The following is a 21,094-nucleotide window of genomic DNA, read 5'->3' on the forward strand; positions in this document are numbered from 1 at the left end:
ATGCATCCGATAATTATCAAATGAATTAAATACAGCCAAACTTGAAATTCCGACCCATGCATAAACAGGGGTTTAATCACGGGTCAGAATTTACCAGCCTACTCGTGATCAGGGCATAAGAGGAGTCAAACAATTATTGTTGTACTTGTATTCATACTGACGCTCTGCAGTCCTCTGTTCATGAAGGGATGTCACTCTGAGTTTCAGCACTAAAAAGTTCGCTTATATCCTTCTATGAATTAATTAACTAGAACAAGTAATTCACATGGTTATGGGAAGAACCATAGCTTTGTGAGCACTTACTTCATCATCAAGCATTTGTTATTTTATGCATCGTCCATCAACTAGGGTATGTCAGAAAGTGTACTTTGCTATTTAGATTTTATTTGCAAATTTATGTCCGTGACACAAGTATATACAGAGAAAAAGCAATATTGCAATGAAATCTTATAATCTAATATTAGGCATTTTAATATAGACACTATGCACATACATAAGATGATTCTATTACAAAAACAATAATCTAGACACTGTCTGTTTGCCTTCTTTTAGAATAATACAATTTTGATCAACTGTTATCAGAGACAAAATCCGAGTTTCAATTTGCATTGTGAAATATAACATCATATATTACTCCCCTGTCCTGTCAATTTCAAATCGGGTTACCCATGGGTAAAATTAAGCCAAAGTCTGCATTGGGCAAACGTTTTGAAGGGAGAAGTTGTTTATTCGTTATATGTTAAATTTCATATTCCAAAAATGTTAAGTATTTCACAAAGTTATGTCCACAAATTGTTGTGAATATTGAAAAAACTCTTTTTGATATTCGGGTTGCTCAATTAGTCCAAAGAAATATTGTTATTTGTGTGCAATAATGCGGGCATTTGTTTGTCTCCAAGGTCTTTTTCTGAACATAAATAAATTGTCCTCTGGCTCCAGTCCACTTTTTGAAATGGTCTGATGGGGTTGCCATAGTGCAGGAGTTCTGATGCTGTTGGAGGATGCTGTCTTCTTTGAGGAATCAATCTGTTTTCCGGCACCTTCTTTGTTGATGGACACGGAGAAAACAATTTCAATGTAGGGTTGGTTAGGTCTTTTTCTAGAGTGTCTTCCTCTAAAAAGTACTTGCTTGCAAGCCCCTCCTTTTCTTTGGAGTTTCGCCATTTCATCCTTCTGTTTTGAAACCAAATTTTTACCTGTCAAACATAAAAATTGAAACTTTATTCCAGGTATACCAATGGAATTACATTATCTTGATTCGTAGACGTGTTTTACAATGCCTTTTCCCCTATCAGAGACATCCCCAGGACAATAATGACAATTATTGACTAAGTGGAACATGATCAGGGTGACAAATAATTTTTGCACTTTTATAAGAGTAACAAAAAATATTTAAGATTCATGAGCTAATCACTGCTATGGGGAAGCCGTTTTAGGAGGAGCACTGTATTTGTGTGATTTAATAATAACATATGGAAGTATGATTATTGATCAAAATCAAAACAAACAAAATGGAGATTGCCAAACCCCTGCATAGAGGTTGGAGAGTCAATGATGTCTGCAATTAAATGATCCCTACAAGATTTGTTTTGAGTGCAGTGTGCAGGGGTTGTTGCATGAAGGCAAAGAATTGAAAATAATTTGTGGTAAAGTAGCAGAAGAGATACAGAAAGCAGAGAACAAAAGGGGCAGCAAGAATCTATAGTTGAAGATGAGTGAGTGGTGTGAGGGGAGTGGAAAAAATTGTGAACAGACAGATGTAGGGCAGAGACATCAAAGTTGATACAATGAAAGTCAAAATGAAATTCCTAAGACATGAGAAACACATGAGAGTATGGAAAAAGTTAACGTTTTAATGAGATTATGAAAGGATGTTGCACCCAAAAGCATCAAATAGCTTAGACAGTAGAAACATATTAAGCAAAAGAAATATTTTGGAGAGTCAAAATTCTCTTGATTAAAGCATTGTTAAATGGCACAGCAGGCAAAGACTGTCTTAGGTACTGCCAATTCATAAATATATCTTTTGAATGTTTTATATTTTATTTGATCCTGCGCCTAAATGGTGCACTCAAACCCATCTGCCCCTAAAAATAGGATAAAAGTCACATTATTGGTAGATGAATGAAAAAGAATAACGATTTGAGAGAAAAAAAATGGAAAGAGGAGCATTTCGAGAGGTTTGGCTGTTGAAAAACAAGCCCAATTTACTGTCGTTTTGGCGTAGAAACTATGTAGTCATGAGATCACGAGGTGTAATCTTGCACACTTAACATCCACTTCTTGTCAAACGAAATTATTGTTCATGATACATTTTAGTTATGAGTAAAGTGATTTCTAGATACAGGCCTTTTTCCCAACAGGGCTTCTACTCCGAGAAATTATTAGTAAAGGGGTGGGGGGCAGTAGGAGGGGAGTATGGTAGTATGTCCCATTCCCACCTGTGAAGAATGTGTAAAGGATTTTTTACGTAGTCTTTTTGTATTTTGATCAGGAATTTTTCCTCGAAGGTAAACTCATCCTTAACACTTTAAATCTTATCATTTGTATCTTAACCTCAACAGTTATTTATCAGAGCTTACTTGCATTTTCCACAACACATATGCAGTTCACTGTCTAAAATCACACTCAACCCATCCATTACAAATTGGTCCAGCTGATCCAATCTACACCATTTATAACTGGTCAACAGAATTTCTACCTTTTTACAGTCCTGTTCTATCCAAGTTTATTTATTCATTCTTTGTTTTACATTAACATACCTGAGTTTCCTTAAGGCCTAGATTGCCTGCGAGCTTCTTTCTGTCAACCTTGCTGATGTACTTCTGCTTCTGGAACATTCTCTCCAATGCTTTTCTTTGATCTTCTGAAAATACCGCCCTTCGTAAAATTCCTCTTCTTGCTTTGGAATTGACCTCTTGCGTCAACAGTGGCAACAGGATCTCTTCTCCTGGGTGAACGAGAAAATGAAAATTTGCTGCATGAAAAAATAACTAAATGCGGAGTACTGATGCACGGCAGTAAAGCCTTTTATGAGCAATAGCAAACACAGAAAAAGACAAAGGAAGCTATTGTCAAATTATTCAACAGGTTTCAGTGTGTTTAAAACATCAGTTCCGGGTATAAAACCTCAAAAATATTTTTTATCTGATTTATGGAATGTTTCCCATTGACAGCCTCCATCCATTTCTGTGCCCTGGTTGTGGTTTCACAAATCCGATACAATATTCTGCCTTCTATTTTAATTTATGTCTTCACAAATGGAATACAGTATGATTAAACCCAGAACTTTACCGAACTACTGAATTTAATTTTGTCATTCAAATTGATTGATTAATACATTTCCCATGGAAGAATTTAGACTTCAAAAAATGTGATGAGTTCTACAAGTTTAGGCATAGTATTTCTTCCATAAACTGAACGGAGCTCGGGGAGCATATGACCCGTGTTAAATTAAGATCTACCGCAGATGACATTTTGTAACTGTGCGGCTCTGCTGAAAAATGTCTTGATAGTTATAAACTATTGGTTCCTTGACACAGATGTGTGAGGTCCACTCGACCATGTGTCATTCTAACTGTGGATCAAAGTAGCCTCCTCTTTTGTGCAGCACAGAAATATGGCTGAACCAGTAGACATAGTGTGTTTTATACATGGATAATGAGTAATTAAAATCTGTGCAAATTGCCGTAAGAATTTTTGTAATAAAAATGAAAGCATATAAAACTCTCACAATTCTTAGTAAAGAAAGAGAATGATTAGGTAATATAGATAAAACATCATGGTCTAGGTTTTTTTTATATGTAACTAGAGCACATTGTATATGTCTAGATTTTATATAGCCCATTAAGAGGCACTTCCAATTTTAGCACATAAAGAAAGCGAGACAAGAAAAGGTAAAGTAGTATTCTTGGCAAAAAAAACAATTTCGTTAAGCAGAGGATCTCGGACTAGCCCCTTTGTAGGTGCATTTAATGATTTACCCATCAAGCAGACAAAGTTGTCTCAATGATGGTGTCAAAATATTAAATACAGCCTTCAACTTTTAAAACCTTCATGGGTGCTGATCTCCCTTTTTTTAAATTCACAAACATTTTCCAGGTAAGTCCTGGGACTCGCAAGTTTTCAGGTAAACTCCTGGATAACGTTTTTCATGTAATTTTTTTTACAGTAATATATTTTCACATATATGGAAAGAATGTGCATTTACAATTGCGCTTGATAACTTTTTTCATATTTTCTCTCCATGAGGAAATAATTGTTTTCAGTGGAGAAACTGCTTCCTCTACACTGCCACCATTTTAGAGGTTGCTCCTTTATTCTTCCACCTCCCACCCTGTAAAATGATTTGCTCCTGCCTTTGACAGAAGTAAATCTCAAACCTTGTCCAGGGATTAAGGTGTCAGAATCGATTTTGTGAATACCCAGGAACATGTTCACAAACACACATGACATTCCTGCCCTGTGATCACCCCAAGACTTTGTTTGCATGTTAACTCAAACAAAAACTTCAAATCAAATCAAAACATTTCTGCTTTTTTTATTCTTTCTGTTTTTTATTTATGAGAACATATTCTTAAAATGTACACAACCAAAATTGTACAGATCCCCGCTATGATGTCTGTGGCTTTACATAGCTTATAAGCATTTACTTCAGTGACACGAGAGAAACATCATACAGTACTACGTCTCCCCTGGTACAGTCTGAACCCCTACAGTCCACCAAGAATCCCGAGCCATCCATTCACGTCCAACTCCACATTTGTTTCCATGTCTGCCCTACATTCCTGTGTCCAAGGATGTGTAGTTCTAGCCACCCCTCAGATTTGTAAGATCTCAGCTCCATCTTGGAAATCTCAGTCCCATCTTGGGGCCAAAAGACTTCTGGGACGAGGGGCCATCCAGCTGTGGACAGGGGAACCTATCCAGTATCTCTACTCAGTAAGAAAGACCTCCACCACCTTCTTGTCCCATCTAGTCATTCTTACAGGGACCTCCTCCGTTAGGTCTCATTCAATGAGATCTCTTTCCCATCCCGCTGCTGTGAGACCCTGCAGACGTAGCCATCGTATGATGATTGTGCACCTTGCCAGACCATTCCCAAACTTATAAACTTGCATCTTAGTTTCCAATTTTGAGAAAGGGTGCTTATGTTAAGAAGGCATTGTGTGGGTGATAGTGCTGTTATGTAACCATGGTCCTACTGAAGCTGTCAACCCCTTTCCTCCAATATTCCGCTATCCCTGTGCCTGTTCATATCATATGAATGAATGAGCCACTCGCATTCCTGCATCTCAGACAGGCCAAGAATCTCCTGGGTTATAGTTTGCTTAGGTTTTACAGTTTCATATAAATGTAGAGTCGACAATTAAACTTACTTTGCTTAAATCATGCATTGTGGTAGGAGCTTTACTATCCTTCATGTCATAGCCCAATTTTTACCCATGATGGAGTCTTCTATGCCCTCCTGCATTTTGTGCCAAACCTTGAGGGGTGTTTGCCATTTGTCTGCTTTTGAAGCCCTTTACGATTGGGATACCATTCTTTGCCCCCCTCTCAGGACAGCGCAATGCCTGCAACATCAACAAAGGACTTTCCCACAGGGAACCCCGTCCAGATCCCAGATATTGTTAGTGTTTTGCACTTGAAACATTGCAGGAACTGCCAGATGCTGATCCCAAAGGCATCCTGTGCCTGTGCAAATGTAACAAAGGATCCCTCAGGGAATAGATCCTCAAGTGTGTTGAACCCACCTTCATCTACGCACTGAGATTTCATTAGCTATTGGTCTGAATGGTTGTAGTAAGTATAACCAGTAGACCTGCAAAAGGGAGTTTCAAAGAACCCTGGCCACAGATATCTCCCAGGCCTTTCATGTCTGCCTCATTATGAGTAGTGTCCGGGTTGCTTCACCTTCATAAGTGAGACATTAATGACTCGTCTCCCCTGGCACCCTGCAATACCTAATTTTCCCAATAGCTCCTGTCTTCTAATCAATTGATAGCATGTTGCAGGTGGGATGCAATATCATATACCTGTCCAAGACTGCCTTTCTGAGTGTCTAATTCCAGGGTGTCCATGCATACTCAGCTGTTTCAGCCCGCCCATACCAGGGATGCCAGAAGCTGATCAACTTTCTTGAAAGATTTTCTAGGCAATATACAGAAGGAATTCTGAAGGACACATAAGAGCAGTGCTTAATTTGAGCCGGTGGTTTCCGGTGCTCAACACCAGCACTTAACTGCCTAAACCTGCACTTATGACAGCTGCCACATGGCAGCGCTGTTTGTGTAATTTAAAGAGGAGCACAAAAGCAGTTGTTTGTTAATTCAATATACGTTAACAGCAACTACTACCTGCCACCCAAGCCATTCTTAAAGCGTTGATATCCTCGAACAGTCTGAATTGTCACCCTTAAGTGTGATGGTTAGTAGTTCTGTAAGTACAGTGGCAATGCATGGTGTAAATTGCAGTGGCCTCCTGACGAGGGCCCGCACCTATTTTTTTTTTACAAATTAAGCACTGCAAAGGAGTGACTCTGTTCGCGCAGTTGGTGATCCAATTGTTGAAGTTTCTGATGTTCTGTTGTGGGTTGTTTGATGAATTGAGGTGGGTGGTGTTGAGGGTATTGATTCAAGTGTCCTTTGAGACTCAGCTCCAGCATTGGTTGGGCGCGTTGGGCAGACTTGGAGTGTAGGTCATTCAGGGTTGAGGGTGTAGAGCTCTGCAATGGTGTATCTGCCCCCCGTGGGAGGGCCAGGAACCGTGGCGCTGGGTGTGGTTCAGGCACGAATGGGCACAGATGGGCTTGCCTTTGGTGTGTCTTTGGTGTGCTAGCAACAAAGGCGTGCTGCAGTCTGCATTAAGTAGTGGGCAGGCGGGGCTTCTGTTAGCGGGAAGAACAGTGAGCAGGAAAACTCGTGTGGGAAAACCCAGGCAGCGGAGGTGTCACTTGGTCAAACGGCAGCAGCTGGATCAGGCTAGAACAAGCAGGAACTGGAGGCCAGAGTGGCAGGCTAGGTGCCCAGGTGACATTTACCAAACTGATCGCTTTGGCAAGGGCAACTATCCTATTACTTGCAGCAATATCTCATGTGGACTCCAAGGGCTAACCAGTCTGCTCCTCCAATTCAAGGAAACACACAATTGGGGTTGCAGTAAATTATAAAATGATAAATGCAAGAGTTTGTAATTTGGGTTTTAAATACCACACTTTTGGAGGATTGTCATCAATCAACCTAGTCAAATTGGAAAATGTACTCCTCTGTTTCCTTCCACTTGTGACCTTCTCTAATCTCTGCAACTGCTCATATCTCCTAAGTAAGAGGAAGGGGAGATGGAGAGTGGCAGAGGAGAAGGCCAAAAAGGGAAAGAAAGACTCCCAGTTAATGACCCAAAGTGATATTTTGGGGATTGTAACGCAACGCAGCGAGCAAGTGACCTTGCTGCGCTGTGTTACATGGAAAGGGCAGGAATTAAATGTATTTATTGCAATCCAGTGCATTCCTGTCCTTTCCCTAGCACTGGAGCACAATGGGCTGACTAGCGTCAATGCAGGCACTCTTGACAATGGTGCAAGGCGTGCCTGCATTGCATGTAAGATTGTTTTTTTGCAGGAAGGAACACCTCCCTGCCCAAAAACAATCCTGAGAGGCATATTACTTTTTTGCAGCATACCTAGAAAGAGGAAGTAACGAGGAGAAAATTAAGATTTTGAGAAGGGGCATGGTTTGGCGCATCCCCAGATTTGCCACTTTTGGTAAATCTGGGAATGTGCCAAAAACCATGGGAGTTGCGTGGGAACACCCAGGCAACACCCATGGAATGCCTTCGCAGGGAAGAGTAAAGCAAAGCAGCGATTTGCACTGCGTTGAGTTACTGCAGATTTATGAAACCACTCAGAGCCAGGCAAAGTGGCCTAGAGTAGCTTCATGAATCTTATTTTTTAGTTGTGTCACTTTTACACCACGTTGTGTGGTGCAAGAGACACACAACAGGGCTCATAAATATGGCCCCAAGTGTCACCTCCCACTGGATGCTGCTAAGGATGATAACTCCACACCACTCTTAAAATCTATAAAGAGACTAGAGTACAAATAGATAATTTGCCTGCATATAGCACTCCACACCTTCCATTTCTTGGCACTATCAATAACAGATGTCTGCGTAGGCAATAAAAGCCTTCAACTTACTGAGCTACCTGTTGGCTGAAGATGGTAAGCGAATTTTGGTTACACCTATGAAGTTCCTACTGGAAGAAAGTCAGATGGTTTCACCAGGTTTATAGCCACGTTGCCTATATGTGAGAGGCTAGAACCAGCTGAGTTTATCACAATATCGTGGTGTCACAATGAATACATTCACCTCCATATGGAAGAGAAATATCCATGCACACAGCCTGTGGTATCAAGCAGTGATATAGCTCGCCACGCCAGGTACTATTGGTAAAGAAGCTTTTGACTACACTCTTTTGATGATGGAAATACATGTCATGTCATTCCGACTGTCCTGTTCTGACATGTGGCACCACTGGAGCTATGAAACAAAGTCATAAATATTGAATACTTAGAGGGCTGGTTCAATGTGGCCTCACTTGAGGCTTTCTGGGCGCAATCTGGAATCCCATGCTTGTGGCACCCACTACAGTTGTCTAGCATTGTCTTGTCAAGCCATCAGCCATGAATACTCCTTCAAGGCTGCATTGATTATGGTTGATGGATGGTTACAATCATCCATGAAGCCATAGGCTAACAATAGTTCAAGAGAGGCACGCCTAAATCATCCACTACATATACATGTACATTTGAGCCATTTTTCCGTACTACAGTGGTGTAACGCAACATGATGAGGGCCCCTTAGTCTGTCTTAGCTCACAGATATTCATGGCCTTGAACTGAATGGGAGCCCCTTGAAGGGGTGGCGGCTTCCTGCTGTATAACCCCCCCTGCACCGTAGGGGGCTACAGTGGCCTGCATTACACCCCTGCCGTACTATGAGCTGAGAGGACCATACCATAGGCAGGAATATGGGTGTCGGCACGTATTTTGTGATGTTGCTATGTGCACCTTAAGTGGCTAAGGGTATGCCCTGACATGGGTCCCTTGCTTGCTGCGCCACTGGATTTAAGCTAGCCTGGCTGAGGAAGGGTGGTATCCCGAAACCGGTCCCAGGATGCTTGCTTCTGGTCCAGGGAGGACCTGGCCTGGCAGTTCAGGTTGGACTGTTCCCATGGGGAGCAGGGTCAAGACGTTAACCCAATTTGGACCCAGCTATATGCAAATCAAAGTGACAATGGATTAAACCTCGATTTGTGACTGGGGTGAGTGTTTAAAGAATGTAAACACTCCGTCCACAGTTTATTTTGTGATGTTGACAATTATCGTCATGAAAGCTACAAATGACAACACCACTATGGAAGGTATGCACATTATATGGTAAGGGTTTCAAATACAACACACAGGACCAGGCAGCGATCATATAGGGTCAGAATATTTTTTATTGGCGCTGTGCTTTATCAGCGCCAATGAAGTCATCAGTTGGGGTAATCCCGACATAGGAAATGTCTCTAAAAGGTGCTTGTGCATATTCAGCCAGAGCTTCTCTTTCTGTTGGGGCTTAGACCCCAGAGTGGTGCTGAAGAGCTGGACAAGAAATAACAGCAGATATAAGAAATAGGTTGAGACGTGAGAGGAGAGGTTGTTTCCCTCTCGTGATTGATAGCACAAGGCAAAATTTAAAAAAAAACACTATTAGGAGCAGTCGATCTATGCAGCTAAGGGCTGCCCCAAAAAGCATGGAAAATTCTGGGTAAACTGGGCCAACTATAGGGGACGGACAGGCGGAGTGTAGGCCGGCGACACCGGAACTCCAAATACGAATCAGAAAGGGCAGCGAGCGCCTTGGAAGAAATGCAATTTGATGGAAATAGGGGTCTATGTGGTGGCGGTGACCTCCGGTAACTTTTTATTATTTCTCTCTGTACCCACGGCTGTGTCGGGAAGGAGGATGGAAGGGAACTGTGCTTTATTTATGGTGCAGAAAACCAATAAAATATGTTATAGAAAAATAAAAAACACTTTTAGGCTTTTACCCTCTTGAAATAATTAACTGATAGGCCCCCGATTCTGAGCCAGACAGAGAAAAATTACCACATGAAATTTCCCTCTGCCTAATACAGAGTGGGTACTTTTTTTCTTTAAATAGTTTTTTCCAAGTGTGGGAGAACCATCAGCGAATTTAAGAGCCCGTAAGTCCGGCCAGATGGTTGCAGCAGCCAAGCCACATTCCCCATTTTTTTGACCGAAAAAATCTCCCGTCCCTCCTTTAATCCCCTCATCTCCTACACAACCCTGCACCAACAGGTCTCTGCATACATCTACAAATTGTTCAGAGAAGGTAGTAAATGTATGCTTAAAAACCCATGGAAACAGGAATTGTGTTTATGACTGAAAAATTGGTCCCACGCGGTAATTCTCATTTCTGTGCAGTATTACTCATAATTGCACGGTATTGTTGCAGATTTACAACATGGTAATGGTGAAATTGCATGTGATTTAACTATTACCCAAGTTCCTTGCAGCTTGTGATCAGGCCCATAGTGTTCATCTCCCAAATGCAAGCTACATTAAAAAAAAACACGCAATCATTCATATCAAAATCACGTCTCATCGATACACCAATCACTCTACCACCTTTAAACAACGGTTCGGCCTGTTTTTAAGATCAGTCTGACAGTATATCCTGGTAGTTATTTTCATAAGGAAATTTGATTATTTTACACTACAATCAAACTTTAAATCAGACCCATAACAAACTGCTAAATTCCAGTCAATAAATGCTCCAAAAATGTAAAGGGAGCACAGATTCCGAAAGTGCTAGGCGACCTTATATATGATGGTATAGTGCTAAGCAATGTATGCAGCACATGTCTAGAATATCTATTGCTTTTTGTTCTGATTTTTTTAATCAGTAGAACTTCTCCTGCTTTTTTGTGGGACAAACCCACGTGGCCTATGCGAATCCGGCAGAAACAATTGGCAACTAGTCAATGAAGCTTCAAGAAGGAGTACTGATATAACTCACTAATTCTGTTCACTAGCCCTGACTATAGAAGCAATGCTACACTGGCAGTGGTTAAATCAGTATTGAAAGCCTAGGAAAGTGCTTCACACGAGAGATTCCTCCACACCAGCGGCCCTCTTTTTGACTGAGCCGAATGCTGCAGTGTAAAGGGCTGGGCGCATTAATGCCGCGGAGGGCATGCTTCTTAAAATGCATTTCTGCAAAACAAACGAAATCTGTCCTTTTTCCGATTTTTGGTGATAAATGTCTTCTTAATTTGTGCAACGGCCATCGTGCATCTTGCTGTAAGACCACCTCGAAGGAGCGAGTAAAGGGCTTAGTCACGGTTTCCATTTAATAACTGGGACTCAATGCTTCCCATTGAAATGGACAATTAATAGGTCACTCTCGAGATGGGACTGTATCACTCCTGGTTAGAGCACAATGGGCCGGCTGGATAATGGGCTCCGCGCATTCAGCGGGTCCCTGTGTGCATTCGCTTCATACACTACGTCCCTTTTCAGGTAGAGAGCGCTATATGGGAAGATGAGCTAAAAAGAGTCTATAAAAGTCACTTTCTTTCATCGCTTTATTCCACAGCCATCGGGCTCTAAATGGTGCGCAGAAGTTGGCTTGGAATGTGGCACAGAGAAAGGACTAGCGCACAGATCCCGGCATTATGGCGACACAAAGGGGCAGCTGACCCTTGTCCAGGCTTTTTCAGCCTGCCGTGGCTGCTAGAGTTCATGCGCACAGTGAAGGATTGTGGCGGGGTCGCGTGTGGATGAGTAAAGTGAATGCACCCATTGGTCACAGCGCTGTCCTCCATTGTGGGCTGGCCCGGTCCTTGTAAAACGCTCTGTGGGAAAGTGTCAGCCCCCTGAAGAGATACCCAGAAACCTTGCAGCTCATTAAATGGCCGGCGTTTAATGCCTGCCTAGACAAGACTCCTTTGGGCTCGCCCACGACTTTCCCTAAATGCCCTCAGTCCCCCCACAAGCAAGCAGCAGCGGTCCAGTCTCACAGAGGGCGCACTGTGCAAGACCAGAGCATCGGTCTATAATACTGTAGATTGCCGCTCTGGCCTTTCACAGTGCACTCCTACATTTCCATCTTATCCCCACATTGTACTAATCTAAAACATTTACAAGAGTAACCCAGAAATTGCCTTTCTTTATACGATCAGAAAAACATTCAAACATTGGCATTTCACAGTTTTATACATTTGCTGATTCATTTGTTGTGCTATTGTGCCACAGATACCATATTGATGGTGTCACGGTGCGTCAAGTTGCAATCCTCTATTAATAGTTGGTGATGTATGCGGGTACAGGGGGGTCAGCAGTCGGGCCTTCGGGTTGCAGGGGCCTCCACCAGTGGCAGAGCTGTACTGACCGGTAGACGCGTCTGTGTGGAGTAAGGCTTTGCACTGAGAATGGCTGATTTTGCCAAGGGCAGTGATCGCCTGGGGATTGGTTGTGGGGCTTGAGGGCACGAGACAACATCAGTTTTACTACCAGACACTGTGGGGTGTTTGTTGTTAATCAATGTGTTGATTGCACAGTACTTTTCGACCGTCACTTCTAAATTCTCGTGGTAATCTTCAGCGGCAGGATGTGCGAGGGGGGCCTCCTGGTTGCTGGGATCAGCGCAGAGTGAGTTTCGTCAGGGCACGTGAAAACGGCGGCAGTGCGCGCCTTCCTTAAATACCGCGCAGTGACGCCCAGAAGTGCCAATGGGGAGGGTCGGCGAGGGAGGCTGCGCGCAGCAGGATGGTGGCAGTGAGGACGATCACGGGAACCGGAGTTCATCTGTACAATTGGCGACAGTGCCGCTAGTGTGGAGCCCAGTTGCAGTGTGGGACAGTATGGGTTCCAGTGATGGCATCGGAGATTCCAACAGTGGCAGAGTGAAGATGCCTGAGGCCCACTGCCGAGAGTGCAATGATGGTGTGGCGCAGTGAGCAATCCGGTGCCAGCGACAGTGTGCTATAGCGTGGGCACGGGGAGGTGAGTGCTGCAGGGGTCACCATCTATGGTGTGGCACAAATTCGCACAATGGTGTAATGCGCAGCAGCAGAGTGCGGCACCGATGATGTGGTAGGGTGGTGTCCAATGATGAAGGACGCAACATAGTCCAGAGGGGTTGTGTTGCTCAAGGTTGTATGGAATTTGTGGGGCCTTCCGCTCAATGTGAATGAAACCCACATTTGCTGTGCACAATGTGTAAAGATGCATCCCATAAACGGAGGGAGTGAGGTATGGATGCGCTTTGTCAAATATCCTAAAGCCTGCTGGGAAATATGGCTTTTAGAATGTTTAACAATTCTAATATTATCTGCTGTCCTTAAACTAATCTTCCTTTTTCTTTTCATATGAAGGGTAATGTGGATACAGACCGGTCTTGTGAAGTGAAAGGCACTCTGACAGCCTGGCGCGGGATGGGGCCAGGCTCAAGCTGCAGAAATCCTGCCCGATTGTTCAGGGTACTTAAGGTTGATAAATCTCTGGAGGCCTCCTGAATGGGCGCCGCTGTGATTTTTATTGAGGAATTAGCTCTCTGCCATTGCACCCCCAATTAGCTTCCCGCAGCACATTAAAGCCTGCAGCTCGGGCTTAGAGACCAACTCAAGCATCACTGATGAAGCATAAAAACTTACTTGGAAAAGCAGTGGGGGAGGCCGGCTGCTGCCAGGACCTACCGCAGCAGAGGGAGCAGGGAGAGGCGCCCGGAAAGCAGGGCTTGCAGGCCGCTGGAAAGAGAGCAGAAGAACGTGCACAGTGTCCATTATTACAGTGTTAAGTCACCTCAATATATTCACAAATAGTCGCACATAAATGTTTCTTTGTTAAATCTTTTTTGTCTACGTAACAACTCATCTTAAATCTTTTTTGTCTACTTAACAACCGAACTTAAATCTTTTTTGGCTGCTTAACAACTCATCTTAAATCTTTTTTTATATCAATTGTGTATACAGCGAAGCAGGGAAAAATCCATATATTTTTATCATCCTTAATTAAGGTGATATTCTTGTATCTAAGATCCCATATCAGTTTATGGCTAACGGGTACTGTTTGATGCAACATAGATGCATGAATCTTGCTACATTTAATAGACTAGGTGTCAAACTTCAGAGTCAGTTCATTGTCTTACTGCCATGGGATGGCAAGATAGCTCAGTGAGTTGATGCACGAGTTGCAGGGATTTGTGTATTCTAAGGGCCACAGGCTTGGGGTCAATACATTGAGTACTGAGCCGTTTGGAGAGTGATAGTGCTATTTAAAATGATCATACACTAACTAGTCATTCAAATAAGTATTGTTTAGTTTAATTATCCATATTCACCATTGCTCTTAGACCTACACATTCATTGCTCTTTGTCCTACTCTTCTTCATCACAGTCTTTACAAATTGAGGTACAGTCCACCACCTAGGCAGGAACAACCTCCTGTTGCTAAAATTCTGTAGCTGGCCTTCCACATCTGCTATTGTGGTGTTAAAAAAGGGATGCAACCCCATAGTGATACTGCAGCCCCCAAAGCTCCCCAGAGGGCTTAAGCATGCACATCTCCTAGAGGATTGTGATGAGAAAGAGATAAGTATTAGGGGCAGTAATCTAGGCGCTACCGCCATGACCCTCTTCCTCATCCTAATCACTGCAAAGTGTGGTGTCCCCAAATAAACACATGCTTCAGAATGATAAAGCGTAGTGTAGCATAACAGAGTATTAAATGGCTTATCAAAACAGAATATATAAAGCACAGAAGCAATAATACAACCTTGTCTGTTGCAAATTGATCTAAAGGGCTTATTACACACACACTAATGAAAAGTTATCTCTGTATAAGGCTTAGTGTGAAAAGTACCAGGAAATGCTCAATGTGTGATATCATGCAGTTGACAATCTTTCCTTAAATGTTTTACTGATCATAAGCATTCCCTCTGTACTGAAATACATGGACAACAGACTGAAGTCTAACTTTCTCAGGTGACCGTGGCATCAACATAAAGCCTGTTCCAACATCCTTTTAAGTTGGTGCTGCACTATTTTTCTAAGGACAATAGTCCTCATGTGATAAAGAAACCTGTGTCACTCTTCACCTGTCAACTTTTCGGGCTGCCTTGTGAATTTGCTTCCAGTGGTCTAAAAAGTCTGTGAATGTACCAGTAGTAGCTCTCCTATTTGGGCAGCAGGGCTCTGCCTCCTTATTTCAGCCCTTTTCTTAGATTTTTAGAGCAGTAGTGAAAAATTATGTCTACCCTTGCTGCTGCCTAATGGAGTAAACCTGTCTGATGGCTGGTGCCGGTGCAGAGAGACTCCTGCACCAACAATCAAACAGATTGTCAAGGGTTGATGAAGTCATTCCTCAGGGCCTCCCCGTTAGTGAACTCTCCAGTGTCACTAGGATGGTAGCCCTGGGCATTTTAGGCTTAGACCTTGCGGTGCCCAGGGCTATCTGTCAATCAGATTTTCACCTTACCCTCTCTCGTCATGGGCGGGGGGTGGCGTTAGGAGCCTCACTGATTTAACCACATGACTCGTTGGGGGAGGTGAAAAAGAAAGAAACTGAAAGCTGGAACGTATGTATCAAAGTGCATACTCCATCTTCCAAATTCCTGCATCAGTGCCTGAGGCAGGAGGGATCTATTTTCCTGCCTTGATGGTCTATCTAACACTGACAGCTGAAGTGGAGTGGTGCAAGCAGCTGAAGGCAAGTAAACTCTCTCAAATGTGTGCATGCATGCGGGTATGTGTGTGAGAGCACGTGTGTGTGTGCATGTGTGTGTGTGTGTGTGTGCATGTGTGTGTTTGTGTGAGTGTGCGACGGGAAGTGAGCATGAATAAGTGAGAGTGAGTGACAATGTAACAGTGAGTGTGAATGGGAATCTCAGAATGAGTGAAAATAGGTGTGACTAAGTTAGAATGCAAGAGTGAATTAGAGTAAGAGTGAGAGTAGTGAGTAAAAGTGACATAGGACCTGATTTAGATCTTGGCGGATTGGTTACTCCATCACAACGGTGACGGATATCCCATCGGCGGAAATATAAATCCCATAGGAAATAATGGAATTAATATTTAGGCGGACGGGATATCCGTCACCGTTGTGATGGAGTAACCCGTCCGCCAAGATCTAAATCAGGCCCTAAGTCAGTGAGAATGAATGAGTGTGGAGAGAGAGAAAGAGTGTGAATGTGTATGAATGGCAATGAGGGTGAGTGAGTGAATATAAGTGACCATAAGTGAGCGAGGATGTGTGTAACGGGCACATGTGAATGTGTGTGAGTGTGTCAGGGAAAGTTGAGTCAATGAGAATGAAGAACAAAGGACAGATTGAGAATCCATCTAAGTCAGTGGGTGAGAATGAATGAGAATGTGAGACTGTGTGGGAGCAAGAGAAAGTGTCAGGCAGTGTAAGAGAGTGTGCAGTGGAGGAGTGAAAGCGAGGGAATGGAAGTGAGTGAGAATGAGCATGAGTGAATACATTTAACTGAGTATGAGTGAGGAGAATGTGTGTGGGAGTGTGTTATGCCTGTAAATTTGTAGCAAGAGGTAAATATTGGTTTATCCAGGCACCAATAGCAAAATGCTAGCATAGTGGAGATCATTTGACATGAAGTTACCCATGAAAATATGCTGTCATTGGTACACTAAGTGTAATTCTTGTCATATGAGGCAACTGTGTTAAAATGCTGGCCCTGGCATGCTAGACATAATTCTTGGCAAATAGGCACCCATGGCAAAATGTTTGTGCTGACATACTGGAGGTAATTCCAGACATTAGACAAACCGATGGTACTGGTACCCTAGAGGCAATTCTTAGTATATGGGATACCTGTGGCAAACTGCTGGAGCTGGCATACTGAACGTAATTCTTGGCATAAGGGGTTGCCATGAAAAACATCTACGAATGGCATATTGGAGGCACATTGGAGGTAACTCTTGGCATGTTGGAGATGGCAGACTGGACATCATTTTTAGCATTAAGAAAAATTACTGGTGCTGGTACATTGAATATAATTCTTAGTATTAATTTACCCATGGCAAAAGCTGGAGCTCACATACTTGTCTTAATTCTTGGAATAAGTTGTACCCTTCTAAAAGTCCTGGCACACTAGCGGTAATTCTTGGAATATGGGTCACCCCTGGAAAATACAGGACATATTTCTTGGCGTTTGGCGGACAACCATGACATATATGGGTGAAACTGAATTGCCAACCATAATAAAATGCTAGCATTGACATAACGGAAATAATGTTTAACATATGGGTCATCAATGAATATGTATTCAGTCAATAGCAAAATTCTGGCTCTGGCATATTGTAAATAATTCTTAACATAAAGGCACAACCATAGCATGTGAGGAATTTATAACAAAATGCAGCCCTTGGCACAATATAGCCAATGAAGCTTGCCGTGCTCTTGAGTTCCCTTTTAGAGCCTATGGAATTTGAACAAATTTATGGAAATACATGTGTTAAAAAATACTGTTTGATCGTTTTTTTAAATGGTCTCGGTAGAACCTAACGCAAACCCTCCTAGAAGATGTCGAGCTTGCTTGCTTCACTTGCTCCCTTGAATTCAGGGCAAGTATTATGCCCCACCATCACCAGCTGCCCACTGGAACAGCTTTTCCATGTTTTCTGATACTTCACCCAAAGAGCATCAACCTCTGCTGTCCAATTTGTGTGCCCAAAATGTACCTTCATCCACAGATAAGGCAGGTTACTGCCTCCTCTAACCAGGCTGTGGAGAAACTGGTGTTGGTTTTGGCTGATTATAATAAGAGCTACTAGGCACCGAATAGTAGAATGAGTAGTTTTAACCAGGGGAGCATACCACTGTTGCAATAAGATAAAAAGAAACATTTGATTTACGTCGTAAGGACAGCTAGGACACTAACTATCATGGTTTGCACTGGATGAGTGCGATTAAATCACAAGCGCATGACCACCCACAGTTTATAAGCATATACAGAAATAAAGACACTAAAACAGTATGCCTGCAGACATCAGTGCATGATTGCCTCGGAAGAAAATATTGAGTAGCAAGTGTTACCCTCTGACACCTGTAGCACACTCTGGAATGAAGAAGTCAGTTGCCATCTCAAAGAGATTTAGAAGAAACCCCATCAAAAGCAATCCACGTGAACCTGTTTTGCATTGCTATGGTGGATCCGTCCAAAGCATTCTCGATTCTAGATCTGCTCAGATCAACAATACCTCTAGGTATGAGTCCAACTAACAAGAACGCTCAGACACAAGCTCTTACACTGTGTAACTTAGTGTATTTGCCCTACCAGATTTTAAATATAGTGACTGACCAATTTGTTTTGATTATTATTTTAAGTATTATTTCAGCAAACAAATCTTTTGTCCCCAACATTCTTGAAAAAAATGTATTTACATAATATTGCATGACACATGGGTGATTACAGTTTTCTTAATACTTAAGATAACATAATGAGAATGACAAAAATCCTTAAACATTGTTTTCGTAGGAGTCCACCCTGTCAGATTTTGCCCTTATGAGACCCTCTGAACTAAGTACAAGGTCCAAAGATGTCAACTTGTATAACCCTGGAGATTTGTGCCACAGAACAAAGAGACTCATCCTCTGGGCAAGAATGAATGCAAGTGGACTGCCTGCTCACAACCAAGAACATAACCCCAATTATTTTAACTAAGGGGAACCTTGAAGAGGAACAGCTTTGAAAACTGAGACCGACCACCCAAAAGTACAGGGACTGCTCTTTGGAAATTGCTTTTCAAACAAAGTTGTTTTATATTCGTTGAAGTATGTATCACTGTAAGAAATTGGGTTACTGGTTGAGTGGGTGAAACCCTTCTCAAACAGAAATCATAATTCTCCTCAGGGTGATGTCAGAAGCAAACCCTAAAATAACCTGCGTTCAACCCACGGGTAGCGTGGCACAAAGCAGTTAGGCTTAACTCAGAGGCAATGTGTAAATTATTTGTGCAACACTTCAAACAGTACAGCAGTGAAAACACACCACAAAAGGAGCCCACCACAGAATTAGACAAATAGAGTGATTTGTAATAAATAAAACAAGACCAAAGTGATGAGAATCCAATAAGTAGAACCAGAGATATTCAATTTTAAAGATTTTAGTAAAAATAGTGCCAAAAGGCATTCAGTACCAACTGTGGATTTCTGGTCGCGCTGGACCAAGACAGAGTCAAAAGTTCAAGCTTACTACGATGGAGCACAAGTCGGCTACGGGAACCCAATTAGGCTCGCTGAACAGAGTACCTTAAATCCTGGTTTGCGGAGCATCGCGAGGTTACACGTCAAAAATGCATCACCCAGCTGAAGTGATGCATCGGTTCCAGGTTGCAGTGAGGGTGCACTACGAGGTCCTGCGTCGTTGTCATTGAAGATCCCGTCGACGAGGGCTTGCAATGCAAAGTCCAGAGTTGAAGATGTGTTGCCTAGCCGGAGTGATGCATCGGTTCTGAGGGGCAGCAAAGCTATGAAATGGAGTCTGGCATGATCATAAAGGCTGCCACAATGAAGGGGGCAAAGGCCCGCGCCGAGGATGTATTTTGTAGTGGCACAGGTCTAATGGTCTTTGTGAAAGTTCCGATCCACGCCGTAGTACTGGTTCTACTCCAAGTTGTGGTGCAAAGCAGAGGAGATGCATTGGTTCTGCTGGATCCACAGAGGCTGGCAGAGTATCTTAGGCACACTTCCAAGGGACCAGGACTGTGGTGGCACCACTTGGTAGGGAATACTCACAGATGACAGAGTCCAGGTCAAGGAGGAAGGTTGTTGGAGCCTTCTGTTCCTGAGGGTTAAGTAAGGCGGCCAGCCTACAAGCCCTTGGAGTACACTGGGGTTCTTTGTGCAAGAGATGCAGGTTCAGTCCTTCTCACCCATGCAAAGGGCAGCAGGTCAGCAGAGAAGGCAGCAGTCCAGCAAGGAAGTAGTCCAGTAGAGTTTCAGTCCTTCAGCAGCACAACAGTCCTTCTTCCTGGCAGAGTGTCCACAGGTCCAGAAGTGTACTGAAGGGTTGCTGTCTGAGGTACAGAATGTATATCCAGTTGTATCTTTGGGGGAGAAGCCACTAAAGGTTTCCCTTTGAAGTCCCCAGGCATCCTGCCTTCTCTTCCAGACCAACTACAATGGGTATGCAACAGTTTTTGTGGAGGCAGGACACAGCCTATTCAAGTGTAAGTAGAGCTGGGTCCAGCTCCGCCATCCCATCCAGCCAGAGATGGCCCATATAGGCATACCTAAGCTCTCTATTGTGTGTGGCTGTCTAGAAGGACTACACATGGCCCAACTGTCAGCTCCATCCAGTCATGCGTCCAGAGACAGGCTACAGGCACTAAATGGCTCAGGCAGAACATTTCAACTTTCTAAAAGATGCATTTTTAAAATTGTAATTTGAATCCCAACTTCAGCAAAAGTTCGGATTTTTATTACAATTCCAAAGACACCAAACATGAACTGGTTATCTACTCTTATTTGGAAATTGCAGCGCATTAAATCTAATAAGGTAACACTAATATTAGTCTATGGAAGAGGTAGGCCTCACAGTAATGGAAAACAAATGTAAGGGGTTTTCGCTATCAGGACATATACAACTTAAATGTACATGTCCTGCTTTCTAAATAAACTGCACCTATCCCGCTGGGCTGTTCAGGGCCTACCCTAGGGGTGACTTATATGTATAAACAGAGAAGGTTTGGGCCTAGCAAGAGGTTTATCTTGCCAGTCTGACATGGCAGTTTGAAAACTGCACACACAGGCTACAATGGCAGAGCTGAGACACGTTTAAAGGGATACTTAAGTGGGTGGCACAACAAGTGTTGCAAGCTCACTTGTAGCATTTAATTACAGGTACTGGATCCATATAAAACCACTTTACTTGGGACTTATAAATAAATTCAATATGCCAATTGATTATAAACCAATGTTACCAGGTTTTAAGGACTGAGTAGATGCATTTTAGTACTGAACAGCAGTGCCAAAGATGTCGTATTGATTTATGCACACACTTAAGATCA

The 21,094-nt window shown here is 42.9% G+C and overlaps 1 protein-coding gene across 2 annotated transcripts in view; it reads right to left on the bottom strand.

Moving 5' to 3' along the window:
• Window positions 1-395: 395 nt before the first annotated feature.
• DBX2 (developing brain homeobox 2) overlaps window positions 396-21,094 on the bottom strand; it is a 34,582-nt gene continuing 13,883 nt past the window's right edge. The window contains exons 2-4 of one of the 2 annotated variants that reach the window (XM_085650620.1): window positions 13,721-13,813; window positions 2,763-2,950; window positions 396-1,196 (exon numbers count right to left, since the gene is read on the bottom strand). In XM_085650620.1, the coding sequence (XP_085506746.1) occupies window positions 840-1,196; window positions 2,763-2,950; window positions 13,721-13,813 (638 nt within the window). In that variant the 3' untranslated portion in view covers window positions 396-839. The remainder of the gene's footprint in view (window positions 1,197-2,762; window positions 2,951-13,720; window positions 13,814-21,094) is intronic. The other variant, XM_085650621.1, reaches the window with a different exon arrangement.

Source organism: Triturus cristatus, chromosome 4_1, assembly GCF_964204655.1.
Source record: "Triturus cristatus chromosome 4_1, aTriCri1.1, whole genome shotgun sequence".
NCBI classification, from domain to species: domain Eukaryota; kingdom Metazoa; phylum Chordata; class Amphibia; order Caudata; family Salamandridae; genus Triturus; species Triturus cristatus.